The following is a 21597-nucleotide window of genomic DNA, read 5'->3' as shown; positions in this document are numbered from 1 at the left end:
TTTCTTTCTTCCTTCCTTCCTCCCTTTTAAGATTTTATTTTTAAGTAATCTCTATACCCAACATGGGGCTAGAACTCACAACCCTGCCTGAGATCAAGAGTCACATGTTCCACTAACTGAGCCAGGTAGACACCCCTCTATTATTTATTTCTGCTCTAATCTTTATTAATTTTATTTGTTACAATTACTTTTGTCATGTTAAGTGCTCCCAGGATATCATAGAAGAAATTTACCTAACATGGGGGTCAAGAAACACTTTTCTGTAGAAGTGGTTTGGTGCAGAGAGCTGGAGTATAGGTGGGTGTTACCTATATACAATATAGAAGGGTTGTGTGGTGTGGGGTGTGGGACAGAATCCTAGATATAGGGAGACAGCATGAGGGAAAGCTTTGGTATGAAAATGAGCTGACTCGTTCAAGAAACTGAAAGCCAATGAGGCTGGACTATAAAGAACAAGGCAGAGCCAGGCTTGAAATGGCATGACCAAGACACACGGGAACCCGATTACACGAGGACCTCCCTGCTGGGCTCCTGAGATTTTGCATTTTACCCTACAATCAATGTAAGCAATGAAATGGTGCACTGAGATCTGGTTGTGAAATACTCTTGACTTCTTCATAAAGAAGGTAGGGCAGGGAGACAAGGAAGTGGTGACAAAGGGTATGAATTCTGGAATTGATTTAGAAGGTTTTTGGGGAAGTCCAAAAGCAAACAAGTATTATTGGTTTATGGCAGGGGAAGGGAGTGGTTGGAAAAAGAATATTTAGATGGATGATATCACAGGAATGGATGGCCGACTGGAAATGGAAATGGAAATAGAGAGATGACAAGGTATAAGAGAAGAGGCCAAGGATTTTGGCTTCGGCAGCTATGTTGTGAATGTTATCAGGCCACTTAGATGGGGAATCCTGGAGGAGGAGCTGGGCATGAGCTCACTTTGCATAAAACCTCCAACAGTGTGTTATAAATTCTTCTGTATTACTGAAAGAAATACATAGATCCATCATTTTGTATGTGATTTGACTCAGACCACAAGTATAACAAGGTTTTAATATTTTAATATGTATATTTTCCACTTGCAATATGGAAGAGCATAATTTCACATTATTTTCACAATATCTAGAGAAAGACTGAATCTTTAAGTATAATTTATATAGCATAAAGAGAGGTTTAATGCAAGATTCTTGGAAGTGCAGTGACTTGAAGGATCAATTTTAGTGGGGGTTTGACTTGGATTGATTTTTAAATCTGAGCTGATTTTTACATGGTAAATACTAGGCTCATAAGCAAGCATGACCTTTCAAAACTATGTACATAAGTTCTACATTTTAGGAAATCATCCAGTGTCAAGGCATTAGCACTGGGAGGGGGGGGAGTACAATGGAAAGTTGTGGTGGAATAATACCATTGGCGAGATTCCTAAAAGGGTTTAAGGAAAGGGCTACATACACTTCCATGGTAGAAGCCACATACAGATGAGACTAAATTTCCATTTTTTATTAGTTACGCCTATGCTTCTTCCTAAAGCATCAGCTAACATAAACAATCAATTACAAGGCTAGACAACAAGAGCAATACCTAAAGAGTGATGAGTATTACCTGTGAGAATAACATTAAATATCATGCTTATTTAAAATCTCAGAAGTTATTATTTATCTTTGGAAAAAAAATTCTTACTTGTTGTTTTGGCTCCAATCACAACCAAACACCGCAGCTGGATGTTTGTATTTGTGTAGCACTTTACCATCAATTGTTCGAATAATACTGAAATTAAGTATAATATGTTAACAGAAAAAACATTCTAAATACATTGTTCACAAAAACAAAGCCAGAATTGTATAATTCAAAAATAAGTTTTTTAGGTTAGAGACCTTGTCTTCAAAGCATGGAGAACATTTAAAAGTACTGAGTAAATGATATTATCAATTATGAGTGAGTATATTTACGTAAGACAGTATTAACTATGGCAATCCATTTAAATTAATTTGAAGGTGATAAATTTTGATTTAGAAACTATTCCTTATAGAATATTTTTAGGAAAAACATAGATTTTTTTTTTTTAAGATTCTATTTATTTATTTGACAGAGAGCACAAGCAGGGGGAGTGGCAAGCAGAGGGAGAGGGAGAAATAGGCTCTCAGCTGAGCAAGGAGCTGGACGTGGGGCTCGATCCCAGGACTCTGGGATAATGACCTGAGCCGAAGGCAGATGCTTAACCGACTGGGCCACCCAGGTGCCCCAGGAAAAACATAGTTTAATACATATATTTTCAAACAGTGCTATAGCTAACATATGCATTCGATTTTCAGCTTCAAAATTTAGCAGTTCAAAATTAATATTTCAAACAACTCATTTATAATGCAAGTTGCATGTACTATTCCACCAAGTCAAGGACACATAAGTTGTAACATTGTTGTGGCATGTTCTAAGTGGTTAACTAGAAATTTAGAGGATCCTGTCTCCCCAAAATATATATTTTAGCTGCAAAAATTAAAGAAGCTCTAATACCCAACTATATCATTGCCATAACACAGGGCAATTGATTCCAAAAAGGAAAAAAGAAGAAGTTGTGTATAAATTAATGTATTACGGGGTTTTAAAAGTCTTTAGAAAAGATCCTCTAAAACGACATTAGGTCAGTGAAGACTTCTGAGGCTACTGGTGGTGACCTATGCTTACAAATGTTTAGTCATTACCTGTGGTATTTATCAAACCAGTGGTGTCCTGAAAGTACATGGTAAAGCTAACTGTGTATCACCTTATCAAAAAACTCTGAGGCACATCTTCCATATTTTGGTATTTATCGATTAGCAAAGAGTTCTTTTCAGGGAAAAAAAATCACTAATATGCTTATTTCTGGAAAATTTCAACTTCCCGGTGAAGATCTTTGGTTTCCATAACAACTGTCTTTTTCATTGAAATTAAAAAGAGAGGATGAGAAAATTGGGCTGGGTACTGCAAAACCCAACAGGAGACCATCTCTACTATATTTCCAGCAACGTGAGTGTCTATACCACCCGTCAAAGATGATAATACCCTATAGCAGCACAATAGCATCATCTGGATAAAAACATTTGTTTAGCTCAAAAGCAATTCTTCCCTTACATATATTCCTTAGAAACCTACTTTTTCCTGGGACTTAACAGAATTAAGAGAGCACTTATTTCTGAAACACAAGGTCAGAGACGTTAGGCATTTCCCACATGCATTACCTTATTCCTCATTGCAAAGGATTTTCATCCTTTTATAAATAACAGCATCTACAAAAGGTGAACAGGTTTCTAGAGCACTTGATATCTCTTGAATCACTTGTAAAACTGAAATACCACTTCCTCAAAAATGTGATGAGGATTAATTAGACCCTTGATGAAAAGTTCTTAAAGTTTCTTTGAGGCAATTCACAGTATGTTAGTTACAACTCCAGCAGTATCTTCGTTTAGAAAGAAATTACTGGTTTATTTATTTTAAACATCACCGCACTCTTATTTAGTACTGATACAGCATTACGGCGTGTGCCCATATGGGCTTATATACTGATGAGAGTTGGCAGAGCTGTACAGACGGAATCTCACTGACTACTCTGATGTGTGTGCTAACATGACACAATGGGTATTATCAATATATCTTCCGTAAGCAGTGTAACTTCATACATAGTACTTACCAGAAACCATCACCACTGCAGGTAGCTATTCTTTTGGAATCTTTATGACTCCAGGCAACGCGGAATATTCCATTTTTTCCATGCTTCAAAAAATGCAAAATACCTATCAATAAAAAATAATTCACCCCTTTTTTCTCTTATTTATTTACTTCTTCTAGTATTGCTTTTCTGTTAGGAACTTACTCTAGACGATGCTAACAGAGTAGTATTACTGTCAACAGCAGAAAGCGCAATATAAAAGCTATCACACTTAAAAAACAAACCCCCTGTGTAAGATATCAATTAAGTGGCTCTATTGCTGTTTTGCAGACACTGGTAGAGAGCCAGGATCTGTGGAATAAAGCCGTGCTTAATGCCTTTTCCAGAAGTCCCAGTGTGCAGAGGAAGACAGGGATCTGTCTGCTTCCTGACCCAGTGCTACCAAAAGTACAGCGTAAGAAATACTGCAAGCAATTGTTATTACTGGTTGTTCTCCTAAATCTCAAAGTTTTCTATCTTATAAAAACAAAGGAGAAGGATTTAAGGTTCTTCCTGTGACAAATCAGTCTATATTGACCCATTCCTCTGCATTCTTGGACTGGGGAAGGGGAAGGGTTGTAGTCACCACCAGTATGATGAGCATTTGTAAAACCACAAGGAATATATTATACACGGGAATATCATTCATCCACTGGGACATGGGTGAATAAATGTTGCAATCAATCCATTTCCAACTTTTATTTAACTTTATAGAGCAGTTCAGTTTTGGCTGCAGCTAAGGAGAGACTAAAGTCACTTTTTATCTTGAGTTTGAAGGCGACTTTACTAAAGTGGTCTCTAGTTTGCTGTTTTTTCCTCTTTGGGGGTCAAGGAGGGTAGCTGTATAAAGATGGGCACAAAATGCAGGTAGTCTCTACACTCATGTAACTGAAGGGGTGGAGGCCTCCCATCAGCTTCGTTTATCCCAAGAAAAATGCAACTTAGGGCTTCTAGGACCCTGCTTCTCCTTCTGTGAGACACATGTAACTCAGTTAATTACAACTGACCTTGCCCCATATGTATTATCCTAGATTTAAGCACTTTTTCGATCAGTCTCGACCATGCTCCTGAATGCTGGGAAGACACGAATGGGTGTGAGAGACACAGCCCTGATGCTAGGATGTCAGTCGCCAGGAGTCAGGGTGGGGCCCTGGCAGTGCTGACAGGCAGATATTTGAGGTCTCAGGAGGCCAAGATGCCGTAAGAAGAGATCAACAGAAGTGACACCTGAGGATAACATCTTTGAATTTAGGTCAAAAGTTTCTTTCTCAGATTCATTTCTTTTCTTTTTACATGACTAGTACAGAATCAGTGCTGTTCTTGATGGGAGGGCAGAGGGCAGGTTGGGGGCACTGCTGAACTGAAAGTATTGTTATGTAGAGAAAGGGAGGGAAGTAACTATACGGGTCTTTGTCAAAGCTTCCTCTTTTGAGGGCAAAATTGCTTACTGGTGTTTGGTAAAGTTTTCCTAATACTCTGCATTTCCCACATTACTTTAGTGTCCCCTAGATCAAAGCTGCTTGATCCTCAGAGGAAAATCTGTTTTTTGTATAAATGGCTTTAAAGTCTCAAATATAACTTCTGAAACAAATAATGCAATATATGTTAAGAAAAAAAAGAAGAAGAAGATAGCAGGAGTGGCAGAATGAAGGGGTGGAAATTGGAGGGGGAGACAAACCATGAGAGACGATGGACTCTGAAAAACAAACTGAGGGTTCTAGAGGGGAGGGGGGTGGGGGATGGGTTAGCCTGGTGATGGGTATTAAAGAGGGCACGTTCTGCATGGAGCACTGGGTGTTATGCAGAAACAATGAATCATGGAACACTACATCAAAAACTAATGATGTAATGTATGGTGATTAACATAACAACAAAAAATTATTAAAAAAATAATAATAAAGTATAAGGTCTCAAATATAAGTTATTCTCAAATAAATTATATATTCAATAAACTCCAACAGTAGTCATTTGAAATGAATGAAATTTCAAAAGAGAAATCCTTTCCTATTTCCCTTGATTCATATCTAACATATTATAATGAGATCACATGCAGTTTCCAAATATTAGTGGAACTCAGTAAAATGTGGGATGACAATTTAACTCCAGGCAGAAGTCAAGTACAACCTGTATGATTACAAGCAGGAAGAGGGGAGGTTTTAGTGCTTGTCGTGGAGTAAAGAGTTTGAGAGGTGGAAGGAAGTCCAAGAAACCGTATAATCCAACTTCACCATCAACAGGTGAAGAATCATGTTCAAGACATTAAAGAATTCAAAAAAAAAAAAAAAAGACATTAAAGAATTCTCCCTATGGGAAGACTAACTGTAATAGAATCTAGACTGTAATTTGGAACTTGTTCCGAGTTTAATCTTTTTACAACTATTAAATATTTGCCCAGATAATTTTGTGGAGGATGATTCAGAATTCCTTTGAATCTCTAATGCAACTTTAGGTGAATTCTTTTATCTTAGACCCATCTACATTTTTCAGAATTCATTTCAACATGTGTATGTTCTCTTGGATTTTTTTTCCAAGTGACAGAACATAACGTCACCTGGTGATTATTAAATTAAGAGAGAAAAGCATTTACAAAACATGAGGCAGTATAAGACATTATACTATTCAGCCAGCAATAAATACATCTTACCTCATTAAATCGTTGCACCATTTTGCCCTTTTTAACATCCCAAATAAAAGCACCATTTCGGGAAGTTGCTCCAGCAATACAATTTAAATCACCTTAGGAAACAATTTGTTAGTCCTTATATGAAATGTTTGCCACACATGTAATTCTTTTCAAAATGTCATTTTTGAAAAAGACTTGGAATTTACAAAGTAGTTTTTTTTAAGTTTTTTATAATGAAAATTACCAAATGTATGGAAATAGAGAATAGTATAAGGAATGTATCATCATACAACTTCAACAATTATCAAAATATGGTCACTCTTGTTTTGTATATAGTCCCTCTTGGGTTTCTTTGCAGCAAATCTCTGACATTCTATCACTTCATCAATAAATACTTCAGTACAAATGTCTAAAAGACTTTCATTAACATGACCAAACTATCACAATCACAAATACAAAAATTATCAATAATTCTTCAATACTATCACATATCCAGTCAGTATATACATTTTTCTTTACACTGCATCTAGTAAGGTTTTTTTTTTTCTTTCTAATTAGGAAAACATTTCTAAAAGCAGAACACATGAAAAAATGCAGGTTTTTAAAATCAAAAACATAAATAATGCTCTGTGTTTTTAAGAAATAAAAATATCTGTGAAAATCAAAGTGCTGCTAAGTTAGTAGGTGATCTAGTACTTAAGAATTTCTTGCAAGGCAGTCAAAGAAGAGGCTTTCTCCATTAAAAGAAAGGAACAGTTTTCCTGTGCTACCTACGAGTAAAACATGAAGGAAATACTTTGTGATAAATGATTATAAACCTAAAAAAAAAATAAGCCTTTGCCATATTTCTAGTATTTTCATTCTGCTCCCTTTGTTGGGTTCTCAAATTATTGAGGAGGAGTTTCCATATTAATTTGTACTTTTTTTTCTTTTCCTGTGGTTGCTATTCTAAAATTACAGCAAGTTATGCAATCCTCTATCCTTCACTTCCATCTGCATCAACCTTCGTTAATCTTTTAAATTTTATCCATAGTTAGCTAAAAGTAGTGATTCCTCAGTAACCACATTTCAAAAAATTAAAGAATTTCCTTTCCAACATTTCTACTTTCCTGAGGCATGTAACCTGGGCAAGTTATTCAACCTCTCAGACCCTCTTTAATAAATGTTGGTAATCACAAAGTGTCACATAGGGATGGAAAGGAAGACGGCAGCAGGTAAGAGATCTAATTAGCTCTTTTTGTGCCTCACTTCTTAATTAGTGAAGTAACTTTTTTTTTCAATTGGCCTTGTATCCGTGATGGCCCTAAGTATGCTCTGCTTACAGAAACAACTACTGTCGGAGTAAGAGCTGGATCTCCTTCTACTGGATCTTCTCCTCATTGTGGAAGAAGAGGGATAAATAAAACAGCACTAGGTTCTTTGCCTTTTTTGTATCACGGACCTCTCTGAAAGTCCGATTCCTGTGATAATCTTTGACAGACACGGGCATGTACACACATACGCTAAAACTTCTATGCATAAAATCCAAGAGATTCCCAGCGTCCCTGAAGACATCAAAACCCCGTGACAGCCCATAAATTCAAGGCTAAAAATCCCTGTGCATGAGAAGACGATCTAAAAAATAAGCTATATTCTGGCTATATGTGGGTTTTAAATTAATATGTCGCCACTACGACAAATAAGAAAAGCATTCTATATACTTTATAAAGTGAAAAATTCATGTGGGTGTGCAAAATGATATAGGGAAATAATGTTTAAAAAAAAAAAGTCAGAGGTTTCAAGGACATCTTTTTTCTCCTCTAAGTACGGGAAGGTATAAAGGTAGCATTTTTCTGAGATCAAACAAAAGGTCCTATTCTGGCATAAAAGTTCTTCAATATTACAAAGGTAGAATTTATATCGAGTTACATGATCAAAATTGAACTGTGATTATACATAATCACTCATATTTACAAACAGATGTGTCAGGGAGAGATATATATTTTTTATTTTCATGCATTTGATTCACATAAAAATTTTAAGGAAAACTTTTGTCACATAAAATGCGTTATACCTTGGAAAGCATAGCTATACAAATGCAGCTAAAATTTGGGTCAAGATCATCCTTAAGGATGGGGTGACCGGGTGATAGGTATTAAGGAGAGCACATGTTGGGATGAGCACTAGGTGTTACACGCAACTAATGAACCGTTGAACGCTACAACAAAAACTTACGATGTACTATATGTTGGCTAACTGAACATAACGAAAAAAATAAATTTAAAAAATTTAAAAACAAACAAACAAAAAGATCATCCTTATTGACTGTGTTTTTTTTTATATGATTATGTCATATAGAAAAGTCCAGAAATCAAAGTGCCTGTGCAGGGGCAGTTTATTCAAACCCCCCCCCAAAAACTGAACCGACATATATGTTGGCACTAATTTGCCCCTATAATTATTTGGAGCAAGATGGCACTGAGAGAAGATTATAATTCAAATGAAAGCAAAAGTTAGGAGAGTCATCTAACTGCATTCTTGATTTTAATAAAACACTTCTTACCTGGGGCCCATGATAGGGAGTAAATAACCCCTTCATTACCCGGTGAGGTGTACACAGCTGTTAGTGTGTTTATGTCCCAGACTTTTATAGTGCCATCAAAAGAAGCTGTTGCTAAAAGATTGGGATCATCAGGTTTGAATTTGCAGTCAAAGATCGTTTCCACATGTCCCTAGGAATGCAGCATAGAGAAGTCACAACTACTGAGGAAGATTCAAGTTATTAATAAACAAACTACAATGTATAATCAAGTTAACATATGTACTGCTGTTTCCAAATATTTATATAAAAATATATATATTATATATGTGTGTATATATATATATGTATATACAAAATCAGAATCACTGTTGTGGTTGAATGTTCTCTATGCTGTTATTACTAAACTCTTTTGTACAGACATAGATTTTATTCAACCACAGTGCCTCCAATCCGCAACTAAATACAAAGATGTTAAAAAAAGAAAAAGAATGCAAAACATATCTTTTCTGATATTCATATACAGGATACCATGCTAGAAATTTATAAAGCAATTAATTATTAATAGTTATTATGTCATTCTGGAAATATAATAAAAGACCAAGATGAAATTGAAACTATACATCCTTGAATGCAAATATTCTCTTTTTTATACCAATGACATACTCCAAAAGAACTTCATGATTTTGGCAGAAATAAGAAGAATCCAGCACAGCCTTGATTTTTAGTCTTGTTCAAAATTTTCGAACAATTTTATTCTTTGAAAATTATAAGGAAAAAAAATCACTATCTCTTCTGACTGGCAGGCATTATTTTTTTTAAGGATTTTATTTATTTATTTGACAGAGAAAGAGACAGCGAGAGAGGGAACACAAACAAGGGGAGTGGGGGAGGGAGAAGCAGGCCTCCTGTTGAGCAGGGAGCCCGATGCAGGGCTCCAGGGCTAGGTCACAGGACCCTGGGATCATAACCTGAGCCCAAGGAAGGCAGATGCTTAATGACTGAGCCACCTAGGCGCCCCCGACTGGCAGGCATAAGTGAAAACAAGCCACTAAAATAATTTACAATCAAGGAATATCTTAGTTTTTATGAGAACTCTCAGATTACATAGTTTTCTAAATAAAATATTTTAATATGAAGATACACACTCAATAGAAACTACTGAACTTAGATTGCATGATTTCTTCTTTGCTAATATAAGTTTTTGTAGATTTAAATGTATTTTTATATTTTTCTCCCTTCCTTTTCATAAACTTTTTGGAAAGTAAATGATAATTTGAAGTACAGGAGAGTTGACCACACTGGAAAAGAGTTTACATAAAAAGTTTACGTGGAAGGAAAATGAAATAATCTAGAGAATATCTACAAAAGGAATATTTAAAAATAAGCTACACATTGTTACAAAAATTTTTTGGCCATATTTCAAATTTTTCACTCAAGGACAAAATTAAATTTGTCCTAAAATGATACAGTATTACTTTCTTTCCCTCAATTATTTTACAAGGGTAAGTATAGCTCTATATTCCTTTTCTAAGTTTTTCTACAGAAAAACAACCAACATTTAAAAGTTTTTTAAATGTCTAGATGAGTCTAATGCAAACCTGTAAAAAGTAAAAAGGCATTTTTATGCAGTCTGAAATAGAGAGATTTAAAGAAGCTGATTCTTGACAAATATCAATTACAACACAATATACATTATTGCATGCCTTCATTCATTCACAGATTCATTCATTCAACAAAACTATTAAGTCTTGCTATGTTCCAGGCACTATTTTAAGGTGGTTAAAGAACGGAACAAAATCAGTCAAAAATGTGAGTCCTCAGTGAGGTTGTATTCTAATTTATATGGAAGCTTAACGATCATGAGAACAAAAGTTTACAGAATCACTGTATTGATTTGATAACAGCAATAAATCTTAGAAATCTTAGAAAATCTTAGAAAACACTGAACCCAACCTTGTTCATTTCACGGATATGAACAATAAAGCTTGGAGTAACTGGCAGAGATGGACTCATCCTTCCTCCTGAAAAAATATTTATTTCTCTTTGCTTCCAAAATATAGTACAGCAATGTAATTTTCCAGTACTATATGAAGGATCAACGTGTTATACACAATACCAACCATGCAGAGTAATCATAAGCTAAATAAACATTAATATTGAAAGAAGTTTAAAATTTAAAATTTTAAGAATTGTCCTAGTTTCATCATCCATCATTCTGTACATAATTCTAGAATGCTTCAGCCAACCAAGATAAAGTCCTAACATACGATTCTTTATGAAAATAACTTTAACAATCTTGGTAAGTAAAAGTAAACATCATGAGCTAACACAAAATAAGTGTTGTGTGTAAAAGAAGGAATGACCGCAGACATACCAAGTCCCTAAGAAAATCCCACTTCTTGGCTTCCAAGTCATAAAGTCCAACTCCACCATCCAAGAAGCAGCACACTGCATGCCCGGGAGGAAGAGAAAATGCCTGATTCTGTGTCAAAGTTGGGGGTGAACCTGCTTCGCTTGTCGAGGACATATACTGATTTTTAGTTGGAGACTGGCTTGAAACTAAAAAAGAAAAAAATAAACAAGTAAATATTTACACCAACAGCTTCCCATAAGCTGGAATGAAACCACAGGGCCTAATTTGTAAAGATGCCCTTCTGTTCTCTTTTATCCAGAATTTATATCAGTAAACCATGAGGCAAGAACCACATTTTCTGCCACAGAAGTCCTTCTGCAGCATGGCCAAAAATTACAAATACGTATACATAAAAGTGGATGTTATTTTGAAGAGATGTATAAAAGTGCAGGTGCAGCAAAATGGATGAAAATTAGTGAGGAACCACAGTATGTTGTGAATATTTGGACTCTTATCGCCCCATAAATTAAACCACAGCATGATTATTTTTTTAATTAGAATTGTTTTTTCAAAACGCTGACTAATGACTTACTTCCCCTCTACACACACAAACATGCATAAGAATGTTTTTATTTTAAAGCTAAACTCTCTTCCACTAATTTCCAATCCAATGAAAATAATTCTTTTTGAGGTTCTTTGTAATTCACTGTAATTTAGCACCCAAATTAAGAATCACAACTGCCTGACATACATTTGCATCTCAATGTTTCTCTCTTCTTCCTCAGGTTTATTTTCACTGTTCATTCACTTCCATTTCCCAATTTAAAATTATATTAATATGTCTCTCTGTATATTCTTTGTCTTGTCTTTTGTCTTCTTTCAAGAAGTTTTTCCTTAGAATGTGAATATTCTCTTGCAAACATAATTCAAAATAACGATACTGCTGGAAATGATCAGGCCAATCTATATTAATTACATAGTAGAATACAGATGAATATTTCCCAATAAATTCTTTTTGATCCAAATATAATAAAGTCTTCCTTATTGCATTCATTTGGATAACACTCATTTCTCAGAATCTGAGAACGACAGAAGTCCAAACTAGCATAAACTACTAATAACAAAAGAGGCATTTGGTTCAATAAATTACTGCTGACAGTTTCATTAAAATTAGCATCTTCCATGGCTGGTTCCTCTAATATTTTAATTTGTTGACATTATGGGTGGTGTTGATACCTTATATGCACCTATGTATCTGTCATTTATCTTTTTAAAGGATTTGGTGTGTATGTCTACATCTAAAATTTTTCATTTTCACATAATTTTTCTTATTTCACACTTTGTTACTTTAAAAAATTGGGAGGAAAAAAGCATCTTTGTCTAATAATAGGTATCCTGAAAGGATTTGCTTAATAATGACAAGATTGGTATGTGCTTCTTTGTATTTTTGGTTTTTCCTCTAATGGGCAGAGGCTACTCTTGTAATAAGAAAAAAAAATACAAGAAAGAAGAGAATCTATAAAATTTCAGTCATCCCATGATAGCAACTAAACAAAGAAACTAAGAACTTAAAAAAATACAGGATACATAAACAATACACTAACCTCCAGCATATTACTTCTCTGGCCCTAATGTTTCTATACCCTCCAGTTTCCAGGATTTGGAACTATTAGGATGCCACAGAAAAGCTTAAATTTGTGGAAAGCCTGGAGGTTCAAACACAGAGATTGTCCCCTATTTGCCATTGCCCACTAAATTCGATACTAAATTTGCAACCGAAATAACATTACTTTGAATAGCCCCTTGCGGGGTGTGTGAGTGTGTGTATGTATGGAATATTACTCAGCCATCATAAAGAACAAAATCTTGCCATTTGCAATGACATGGATAGAACTAGACAGTATAATACTAAGTGAAATAAGTCAGCCAGAGAAAGACAAGTATCATATGATTTCACTCATATGTGGAATTTAAGAAACAAAACAGATGAACATATGGGAAGGGGGGGAAAGAGAGGGAAACAAACCATAGAGACTCTTAACAAACTGAGGGTTGATGGAGGGGAGGTCAGTGGGGGATGGGCTAGATGGGTGATGGGTATTAAGGAGGGCACTTGATGTGATGAGTACTGGGTGTTATCTGTAAGTGATGAGTCACTGAATTCTACCCCTAAAACCAATATTGTACTGTGTGTTAGCTAACCAGAAATTAAATTAAAAAATTGAAAAGAAAAAAATAAAATAAAAAAATAGACACTAAAAAAATGAATAGCTCTTGCTAATTATTTAGTATATTATAAAGATAAACAGTAGTGAGTAAGGAGGAGTAACTCTTGATTGCTCAATCACTAAGTCCCCCACCCCGTGTTTTTCTATGATCCACACAAAAATGAAAGCACTACCAGCCACACTGAGTAATCATGACTGGCTTACTAGGAAGCCAATCTCTTTCTCTCATGTTTAAGAAAAATTCAAATTCTAAACCTCCCCCCAAATTCCAGAGTCTTTCCTTTATTGCTTAGGTGTATTTTATTATTTTTTTCTTGATTAGAGAAGCAATAAAAGGTAATCAGAAAAGAAAGTAGACAAAAATAAAGAATATCCAAAATAGCAACTACTAATCAGTGACATCTGGTATTCAACCATGGAATATATGTTCCAGATCCTATATTTCAAATATTTAGGTTATTTCAACTTTGTTATAAACCCTCCAGACTGTAAAGGAGCCACACTTAAAACATAAAGTCTCCTAGTTCAGATCAATTTTATTTGATCTATTACTCTTGATATTTCTTATTTTCACCAAAATCATTGCTTCATTTTCCCCATGTAGATAATTTGAAATTATCTTAATATCCTCCTTTATTAGCATTTTAAAAATGTAACTTGGCTCTAAATATTTTCAACCTAGTAATATTAGATATTATGTGGCCTTGAGAGCTCTTTAGTTCACATATTGTCAAAGGCCATTTTTTAAAACCTGCTTTTCAGTAGCATATAGTATTTGATGTGTTTATTTTTTTTCCTTTTCTTTTAAAGATTTTATTTAATTTCCAGTAGGTTAACATACATTGTAAATTTTTTTCACTATGTTCAGTTGGTATGTTTATATCATTATATCAGTCATTTTATTTGATACCAGTAAATCTGACATTTTAAAATATTAAATTTTGATGATTTTTTACTTACACTTTTTTCTTGGAGGAGAATTAAGTACATGTAAGCAGTGAAACCCTGTTTTCTTTAATTTAAAATTATCAATAGGTGTTGTTCTTGAAACATTCCAAATGCGCAAAACCCCCACTTGAGAATCTAGTCAGATCAAGAAAAAAGCATTATATTAACTAGTTTTATTTGAAACATAAAATGCCCAGACATAAAAGTAGTAACAAAAACTTTAACTTGCAAGATTTTTATTTTTTTATTTTTTAAAGATTTTTTTATTTATTTATTTGACAGAGAGAGACACAGCAAGAGAGGGAACACAAGCAGGGGGAGGGGAGAGGGAGAAGCAGGCTTCCCGCCAAGCAGGGAGCCAGACGCGGGGCTCGATCCCAGGACCCTGGGATCATGACCTGAGCTGAAGGCAGACGCTTAATGACTGAGCCACCCGGATGCCCCTAACTTGCAAGATTTTTAGCACCACTTACTGACATTCTTCAAACAATATCGTACAATAACCCAAAGAAACAGGTGAAATACTACTCATCCTTTAAATGTTTGGCTTATTTTGCTTTTTTTCTGTTCCAAATCCTTTCCTAGGATGAACAACTGCCTGCTTTGGCAGCTTTCCCCTACAAAGGTCATTATTAGAGTTTGATCACAAAAAAAGCACCCCACTGACACCCTTGCTCTAGGGAAGCCAGCTACAAAAAACTTTCCACCTCTAACATTAAATAATATTTTGTCTTTTGAAATGTACGTAAACTGCCCCTTTGCTCACCTGCAACCAGGACTGCCTGACATACCAAAAGACCAACTAGAAAGCTCCCCCACTTCCTGAAAATCCCACCTATTATATAGAAGCTGCTTTGGGAAACATTCTGGCAGTTCCTCCAGTGATTAAACAGTTACCATATGACTCAGCATCTATACGCCTACACATATACCCAACAGAATGATAAACATTATGTCCACACAAAAACCTCTACACCGACATTCAGCACGGCATTATTCCAATAGCAAAAAAGCCAAAAAAGTGGAAACAAGGTAAATGTCTGTCAACTGTTTTGGATAAACAAAATCTGGCATATCCATACAATGCAATATTATTCATCCATGAAAAGGAATGAAATAGTCATACACACTACAACATGGATGAACCTTGAAAACTTTATGGTCAGACACCTGTACTGAATGATTTCATTTCTATGGAACGTCCAGCCTAGGTACATCCACAGAAATAGAATGTAGGTTAGCAGTTAAATACACACACGTGTGCGCTTGGGGCTGTGGAGAGGGGTTCATGAAGAGTGACTGCTACCAGCTACCGAGTCTACTGGGGGCATGACAAAATGTCCCACAGTGAGGTCATGGTGATGGTTGTACACCTTTGTGACTACAGACACCACTGAACCATATGCTTCAAAGTTTTGGGCACCTGGGTGGCTCAGTCGTTAAGCGTCTGCCTTCGGCTCAGGTCATGATCTCAGGGTCCTGGGATCGAGCCCCACATCAGGCTCCCCCTGCTCTGCGGGGAGCCTGCTTCTCCCTCTGCCTCTGCCTGCCACTCCCCCTGCTTGTGCTCTCTCTAATAAATAAAATCTTTAAAAAGCAAAAACAAAATGCTGAGTTTTATGGCATGTGAATTTTAACTCAGGAATAATGATAATATATTTTAAATGTTCATGCCTGTCATTAACTATATCGTACAAAATGACAGGCAATTAAGATATGTAAGACTCCATCTACATCCATGCCTAATGTAAGCGCTTAAAGAAGTAAAGAATTTCTTCAAGACAGTTGTGAGGATAAAGACTCTGTTATTTCAAATGAAGCAAACACGGGAAGTATTTATACAGTAGCTGAAAGTACTCAGTTTTTCAGAGACCTCTCTCCTGCATCCTAAGAAACCAGTAGAAGGAGTTATTTAATTTCTAATTACTCGCTTAAGTGCCCTTATCTTCCCATCCCCTGCCAGTTCTTAGTTTTACTAATTGTCTCATGACTGGGAAACCAAGAAGGAGCTTCCTTTCAAGCCATGATGATACACCCCACTTTCATTTCCAATTTAGATTGAAAAGGCCCTGGTCTATCTAGGTACTCATGGTCACTGACTGTCCAAACTATCAGTGAGGCTAAAAGAGCTCCCATCTAGATCAACTGTTGTTCTAGTTAGTACTTTTACCGTCATCCTTCCATGACTGAAACTGAGTTATCTCTGTCCTCTACACACAAACACAAAAACCTGAGCACATGTGTGCACATACAGAATACAGTCCAATTTATAACCAGAAACCTGGAAAACTGGGACTTAATGTCATATTTATTTGTCATTATGTTAATGACATACAGTATAAATAAAAGTAAACTAGGCATTTACTACAATAAATGATAGTATTGGGTATTAATACATTTTATACAAAATTAACCAATAAAAGACTATAACTTCCCTGACTCAGAGAATAAACGTATTTAAAACTTTGGGGAATAGGGTAAACTTACCCCCAGTTACAAACATCCCAGGAGCACTGGGAACCCAGGCCAAGCACTGAACAGAAGCTGCTGCACTGGGAAAATTAAATGTTGTTATGCAATAAAGTGATTCCGAATCTAGCAGGCGAATTCCGAAATGCATATTAGCCACAAGGAGATAATCAGTAGACAGTGGGTCCCATTCCAGGGCTGTCACTGGATCTTCCTCATCTGTCCCTTCAAGAGATTCAGGTCTCAGAACATGTTTCTGACTTTTATTACCTATTAAAATATAAAGAAAAAGATTTTAAACAAAATGCTCAAAAGAAAATCAACAACTGAGGTTGTAGTAATTTCCTCTTTGCACAGCCCTGGTCTCTGAGAGTACTGGGAACAGAGATTTGGCCTTTGTGTGCAGAGGTCCTAAGTGACACAGGAGTGCAGGGGGACGAGATGAAAGTCAGACTGAACTGCTCTGCTCTGGCCATCTCTGGTGCCCTAAATGTTTCTCTTATTTGTTACTGAAATGCCAAAAGAAAAAGACGCACATAAACAATACCCATGATCATGTCATCAACTACAATTTCCACCGAGCTGCAGCAGTGTGGGGATAGGGAAGTGCTTACCAAGAGGAACATCCTGTTGTGGTCAAAAGCACAGACTTTGCAGCCGACTGCCTGGGTGCACAGCCTCGTTCCACCACCAACTAGCTCTGTGCTCTTGGACAAGACGCTGAATCTTTGTGGGCTCAGTGTTTTATTTGTATAATGAAGAACATAACAATACTTAGCTCGTAGAGTTTTGTAAAAGAGTGAGTTAGTCACTTCAAGTGCTAAGAACGGTGAGGCCTGTTATAAGCAGCATGTCAATATTTACGGTCCCCCCTTCCGCATGCATCACAGCAGTGCTCATAAGTATAACTCACTCCCGACAACCAGTACAAATAAGGCGGCCAGAAAAATAGGGACATAAAACATGTGGAATTAAATGAAGCAAAGGATTATCAAACAACCCTCTTGTTCCTTCCAAATTTAGACACAACTGGCAATGGGGAAAAAAATGCTTCTGCTGATACATTACACGGGGCTCCAATTAGCTGGCCTCCCATTCCGAGGAAAGGCAGCAAGACAACGGTGTTCAGACACCACAGTCTTCACAGACCCAGCTCCTCCTGAGGATTATAAATGCCACCCGAAGTGTTTATGAAACAATAACCCAACTGACAGATACCATAGCTCCTTCTGTAATATCACCATTACTTACTGTTTTTCAACATATCAGATTATAGAAGCAAAAAAATAAATTTCCTTGGATATATAAGCTACTTATAAAATGAACTGAAAACCTTACAGTTTCTGGGTTGGAATTAAATTTGTCAGAATACATTATTCTTTATGATGTTGATCTTACATTTTATTTAGAATTTTTGCATGTAAAATCATAGAAGGTACATGTGATGTTTCTTTTATTTGGCTTTATCAAATTTTTGAAATCCTCATCGAGAAAAGTTTGCTGCTTCTTTCCCAAAATAAGCATCTGCTAAATTGCTATTTGATCTAACAAACAGTAATATTAATATAGCAAATCATTACAAGTCAGAGAGAGACAGAAAAATGATCAACCTAAGTTACACTAAAGCTATTTCTTAAGTAATTTTCAGATATTTGCATGTGCCAGTCAACATCAGTGGTTTATGAAAAATATCCCAGAATGTGAAAAAAAATAAAAACAACACCAACACAAACGTGGGAAAATCTGCAATGCAAATGCTATGGTATCTAAATCATGTTGCTTGAAAGCCCATGCTCTGTCAAAATGATTATGAATTACAGTCACTGTTTTCTGTTCTGTCTAGTACCAACATTTTTATTATAAAAAATAGAAAACTAAATCTATAAAATTTTACAGCCAACCATTAGAACAGCTGATAATACTTTCATTATTTTATATTATTTCTTTTTATTTATGTTCTATTTTATTTTTTCTTTTGAAAAAAAATTCTTTAGATTTTATTTATTTGAGAGAGAGAGACAGACATAGTGAGAGAGAGAGGCACCTCTATTTTATTATACAAATATCAGGCAACTTGTGTTGTCAGATACAACAGAAGCATTTGAGAAGAGTAAGTCAATAAGAAGGTAAGGTTGATAATTTCTGCATAAAAAACAAAAACTAGGGGCGCCTGGGTGGCTCAGTTGGTTAAGGTCTGCCTTTGGCTCAGGTCGTGATCCTGGGGTCATGGAACGAGTCCCACATCAGGCTCCCTGCTCAGCGGGGTGTCTGCTTCTCCCTCACCCTTTGCCCTCCCCACCTTCTATGCATTCTCTATCTGCTCTCTCTTTTAAATAAATAAATAAAATTTAAAACAAAAAACCAAACCAAAAAAACATAAACAAAAACCAGGGCAAGGGAAAATTGGGGTTTAAAAATGAAATAATGAAAAAAAAATAAAAAATAAATTAAAATGAAATAATGAGGTAGCATATAATCCACATAGCTATTCAAATTTTGATTTTGAAACCAGTGGCCAAAGCAAAGAAGAAAAAAATCATGAAAGGTTACATAACTCACCGTGTCCATAGGAAAAAAATAAAACAAAAAGACAAAAAAAAAAAATGTGCTCAGGAGAAACACTTTTCCCAGAACTGAGACCAAAAATACAGGTCTCCCGTGTTGTTTTCAAAAAGGGAACGCAGTATTACACAGGGAATATCATCAACATTTCTAAAATAAAACCATGCAAATTTGACTAATGCACATCCTTGGAATAACACCAAAGTCAATTCAATGAAAACATTTCTATTATGAAGATAAAAAAAATTTCTGATGACCTAGCTTTGTCCAAAACTATAATTTTAAATAGCTAGAGCAGTTTTCTAATGAATTTGGCTCTAGAATCCTCTATTTGTGAATTTTTACATGAAAATCCAATACATAAATATAGAATAAAGTGGTGCTTTTCAGACTGAAAGGGAGAAGGCATAAAAGCCAGCAACCATCACCTCCGTGAATATTTCCTTTTTTTCTCTAGAGAGATAAAGACCAGACAGCAGAGAGCTTGAGGTCTTAGTCTCCTGCAAGAACCTGGAGGATATAAATTCTATCTTGTTACATAGAGATAGAATAATCTGTTGTGCCAATAAGTCATTAAGAATTTAAAGGTGACCACTCCTTAGGAAAAGTAAAAAGTATAACATCAGTATTAATGCTAACAGTCTCAAAGCTTCAAACTCACAATGCAGAATGTAACATCAGAATAAAAAGTAGTATTTCCTTTATGACCCGTTAGCTCATGTATATGCAAAAGGAAAATACATGGCAGGATTATACCTTTCCTAATGTTTTGTATATATTCATTGCTAAACATCCTATGGAATAAATGAGGCCAACAAGTCTGTACGGGGTTGTTATGGGTTGAATTGTATCCCCCCAAAAGATGTTGAAGTCCCAACCTCCAAGGATCTGTGAATGTGACTTTATTTGGAAATAGGGTATTTGCAGATGATAAATTAAGATGACGTCATGAGGGTGAACCATAATCCAGCATGACTGTCCTTATAAAAGAGAGAAATTTGGACACAGAGACCTGCATGTACACAGGGAGAATGCCATTTGAAAACTGATGCTAGGCTGCCACGAGCTAAGGAATGACCAGAAGCTAAGAGACAGGTCTGTTGCCTTCAGAGGGCCTTGCTGACACCTTGATTTCGTATTTCTGGTCTCTAGAACTGCAAGACAGCACATCTGTTGATCTAAGCCACCCAGTATGTGGAACTTTGTTAGGGTAAGCCCTAGTAAATGAATCCATGTGTGGGTCCAGAAAAATAACACTTGATGATACAGGTAGAGATGCACAAACTACTTCATTTAATAACTGGAAGATGAGTTATGGGAAAATGATGGCCTCTTCTGGAAGTCACAGGCCAGATGTTGAAATATTATACATTCCACTCTGACTTAAACCCACAAAAGGGAGGGCAAAGGAGGTCTTTATGCCTCCCTATCCTTTCAATGCCAGAATAAGCATAAAATGTCTCAATGTTTTATATTTTAGATATATGATACAATGTCTCAATGTCTTAGGACTTAACACATTCAAAAATACCTACTTAAAAAATGCCTAATGATAATAAAGCAAAAAAAGAAAGCCATAGTCAATGAAAAAGAGATGGTCACAGTGACAAATTATGAAATATGAATAATATCTAGAATAAAATTTGGACCAAAGTAAGTGCACACTCCTCATTATCCTCTTGAGAGCTCAGCAGCACACAGACTCCTCAAAAATAAAGTATCACGATCCTTATGAAACCTCAGGGTGCAGGCTGGCTGGGGAGTAGTGGGGAGTCCCTAACAAGATCTGGTTACACCCCCAGACCGCAGAGAGGAGGTTGGTTCCTCCCCCTCCTCCAGAGGAGGGACCACACAGCACACAGCCATCCTGACTGTCCCTAAATCCCACCCCCACCCCCCCACCCCCCCACCCCCCCCCGGGACTGGGGAAGACTGCTGTCGATCAATACTCAGGAGGGAAAAGAAGTGGTATGCACCAGATCAAACAGAGAAAGTCTGTGAATGAGGTCACTTAACCATGAGCCTAATGACCAACTTTACAGAATTTTCTTCCAATGCAGAGGACAGAACCGATTGGGTGGGGGTGTCTGAGACAACAAATCCAAATGAAGTGGAAAACAAGCACAGATCCCTCCCCACTCCAACTTAAAACAAACAGATAAAACTCTCCCCAGGTTGCATTAGTATAACCAGAAGGAGCAACAGGTATACGTG

The 21597-nt window shown here is 36.1% G+C and overlaps 1 protein-coding gene across 3 annotated transcripts in view; it reads right to left on the bottom strand.

The window, feature by feature from the left end:
• Positions 1 to 21597, bottom strand: part of WDR17 (WD repeat domain 17) — a 70235-nt gene that overhangs the window by 34799 nt on the left and 13839 nt on the right. For 2 of the 3 annotated variants that reach the window (XM_028099773.2, XM_088021364.1), the window contains exons 4-10: positions 16840 to 17091; positions 14365 to 14487; positions 11198 to 11382; positions 8845 to 9013; positions 6324 to 6415; positions 3662 to 3744; positions 1678 to 1764 (exon numbers count right to left, since the gene is read on the bottom strand). In XM_028099773.2, the coding sequence (XP_027955574.2) occupies positions 1678 to 1764; positions 3662 to 3744; positions 6324 to 6415; positions 8845 to 9013; positions 11198 to 11382; positions 14365 to 14487; positions 16840 to 17091 (991 nt within the window). The remainder of the gene's footprint in view (positions 1 to 1677; positions 1765 to 3661; positions 3745 to 6323; positions 6416 to 8844; positions 9014 to 11197; positions 11383 to 14364; positions 14488 to 16839; positions 17092 to 21597) is intronic. The other variant, XM_088021363.1, reaches the window with a different exon arrangement.

The sequence above is a fragment of the Eumetopias jubatus genome, unplaced genomic scaffold (genome assembly GCF_037043125.1).
Source record: "Eumetopias jubatus isolate StellerSeaLion01/CBP00866 unplaced genomic scaffold, mEumJub1_p1.0 scaffold_2, whole genome shotgun sequence".
Lineage (NCBI taxonomy): Eukaryota > Metazoa > Chordata > Mammalia > Carnivora > Otariidae > Eumetopias > Eumetopias jubatus.
Note: the sequence above shows the minus strand (reverse complement) of the source record. Positions and strands in the feature narration are given on the sequence as shown.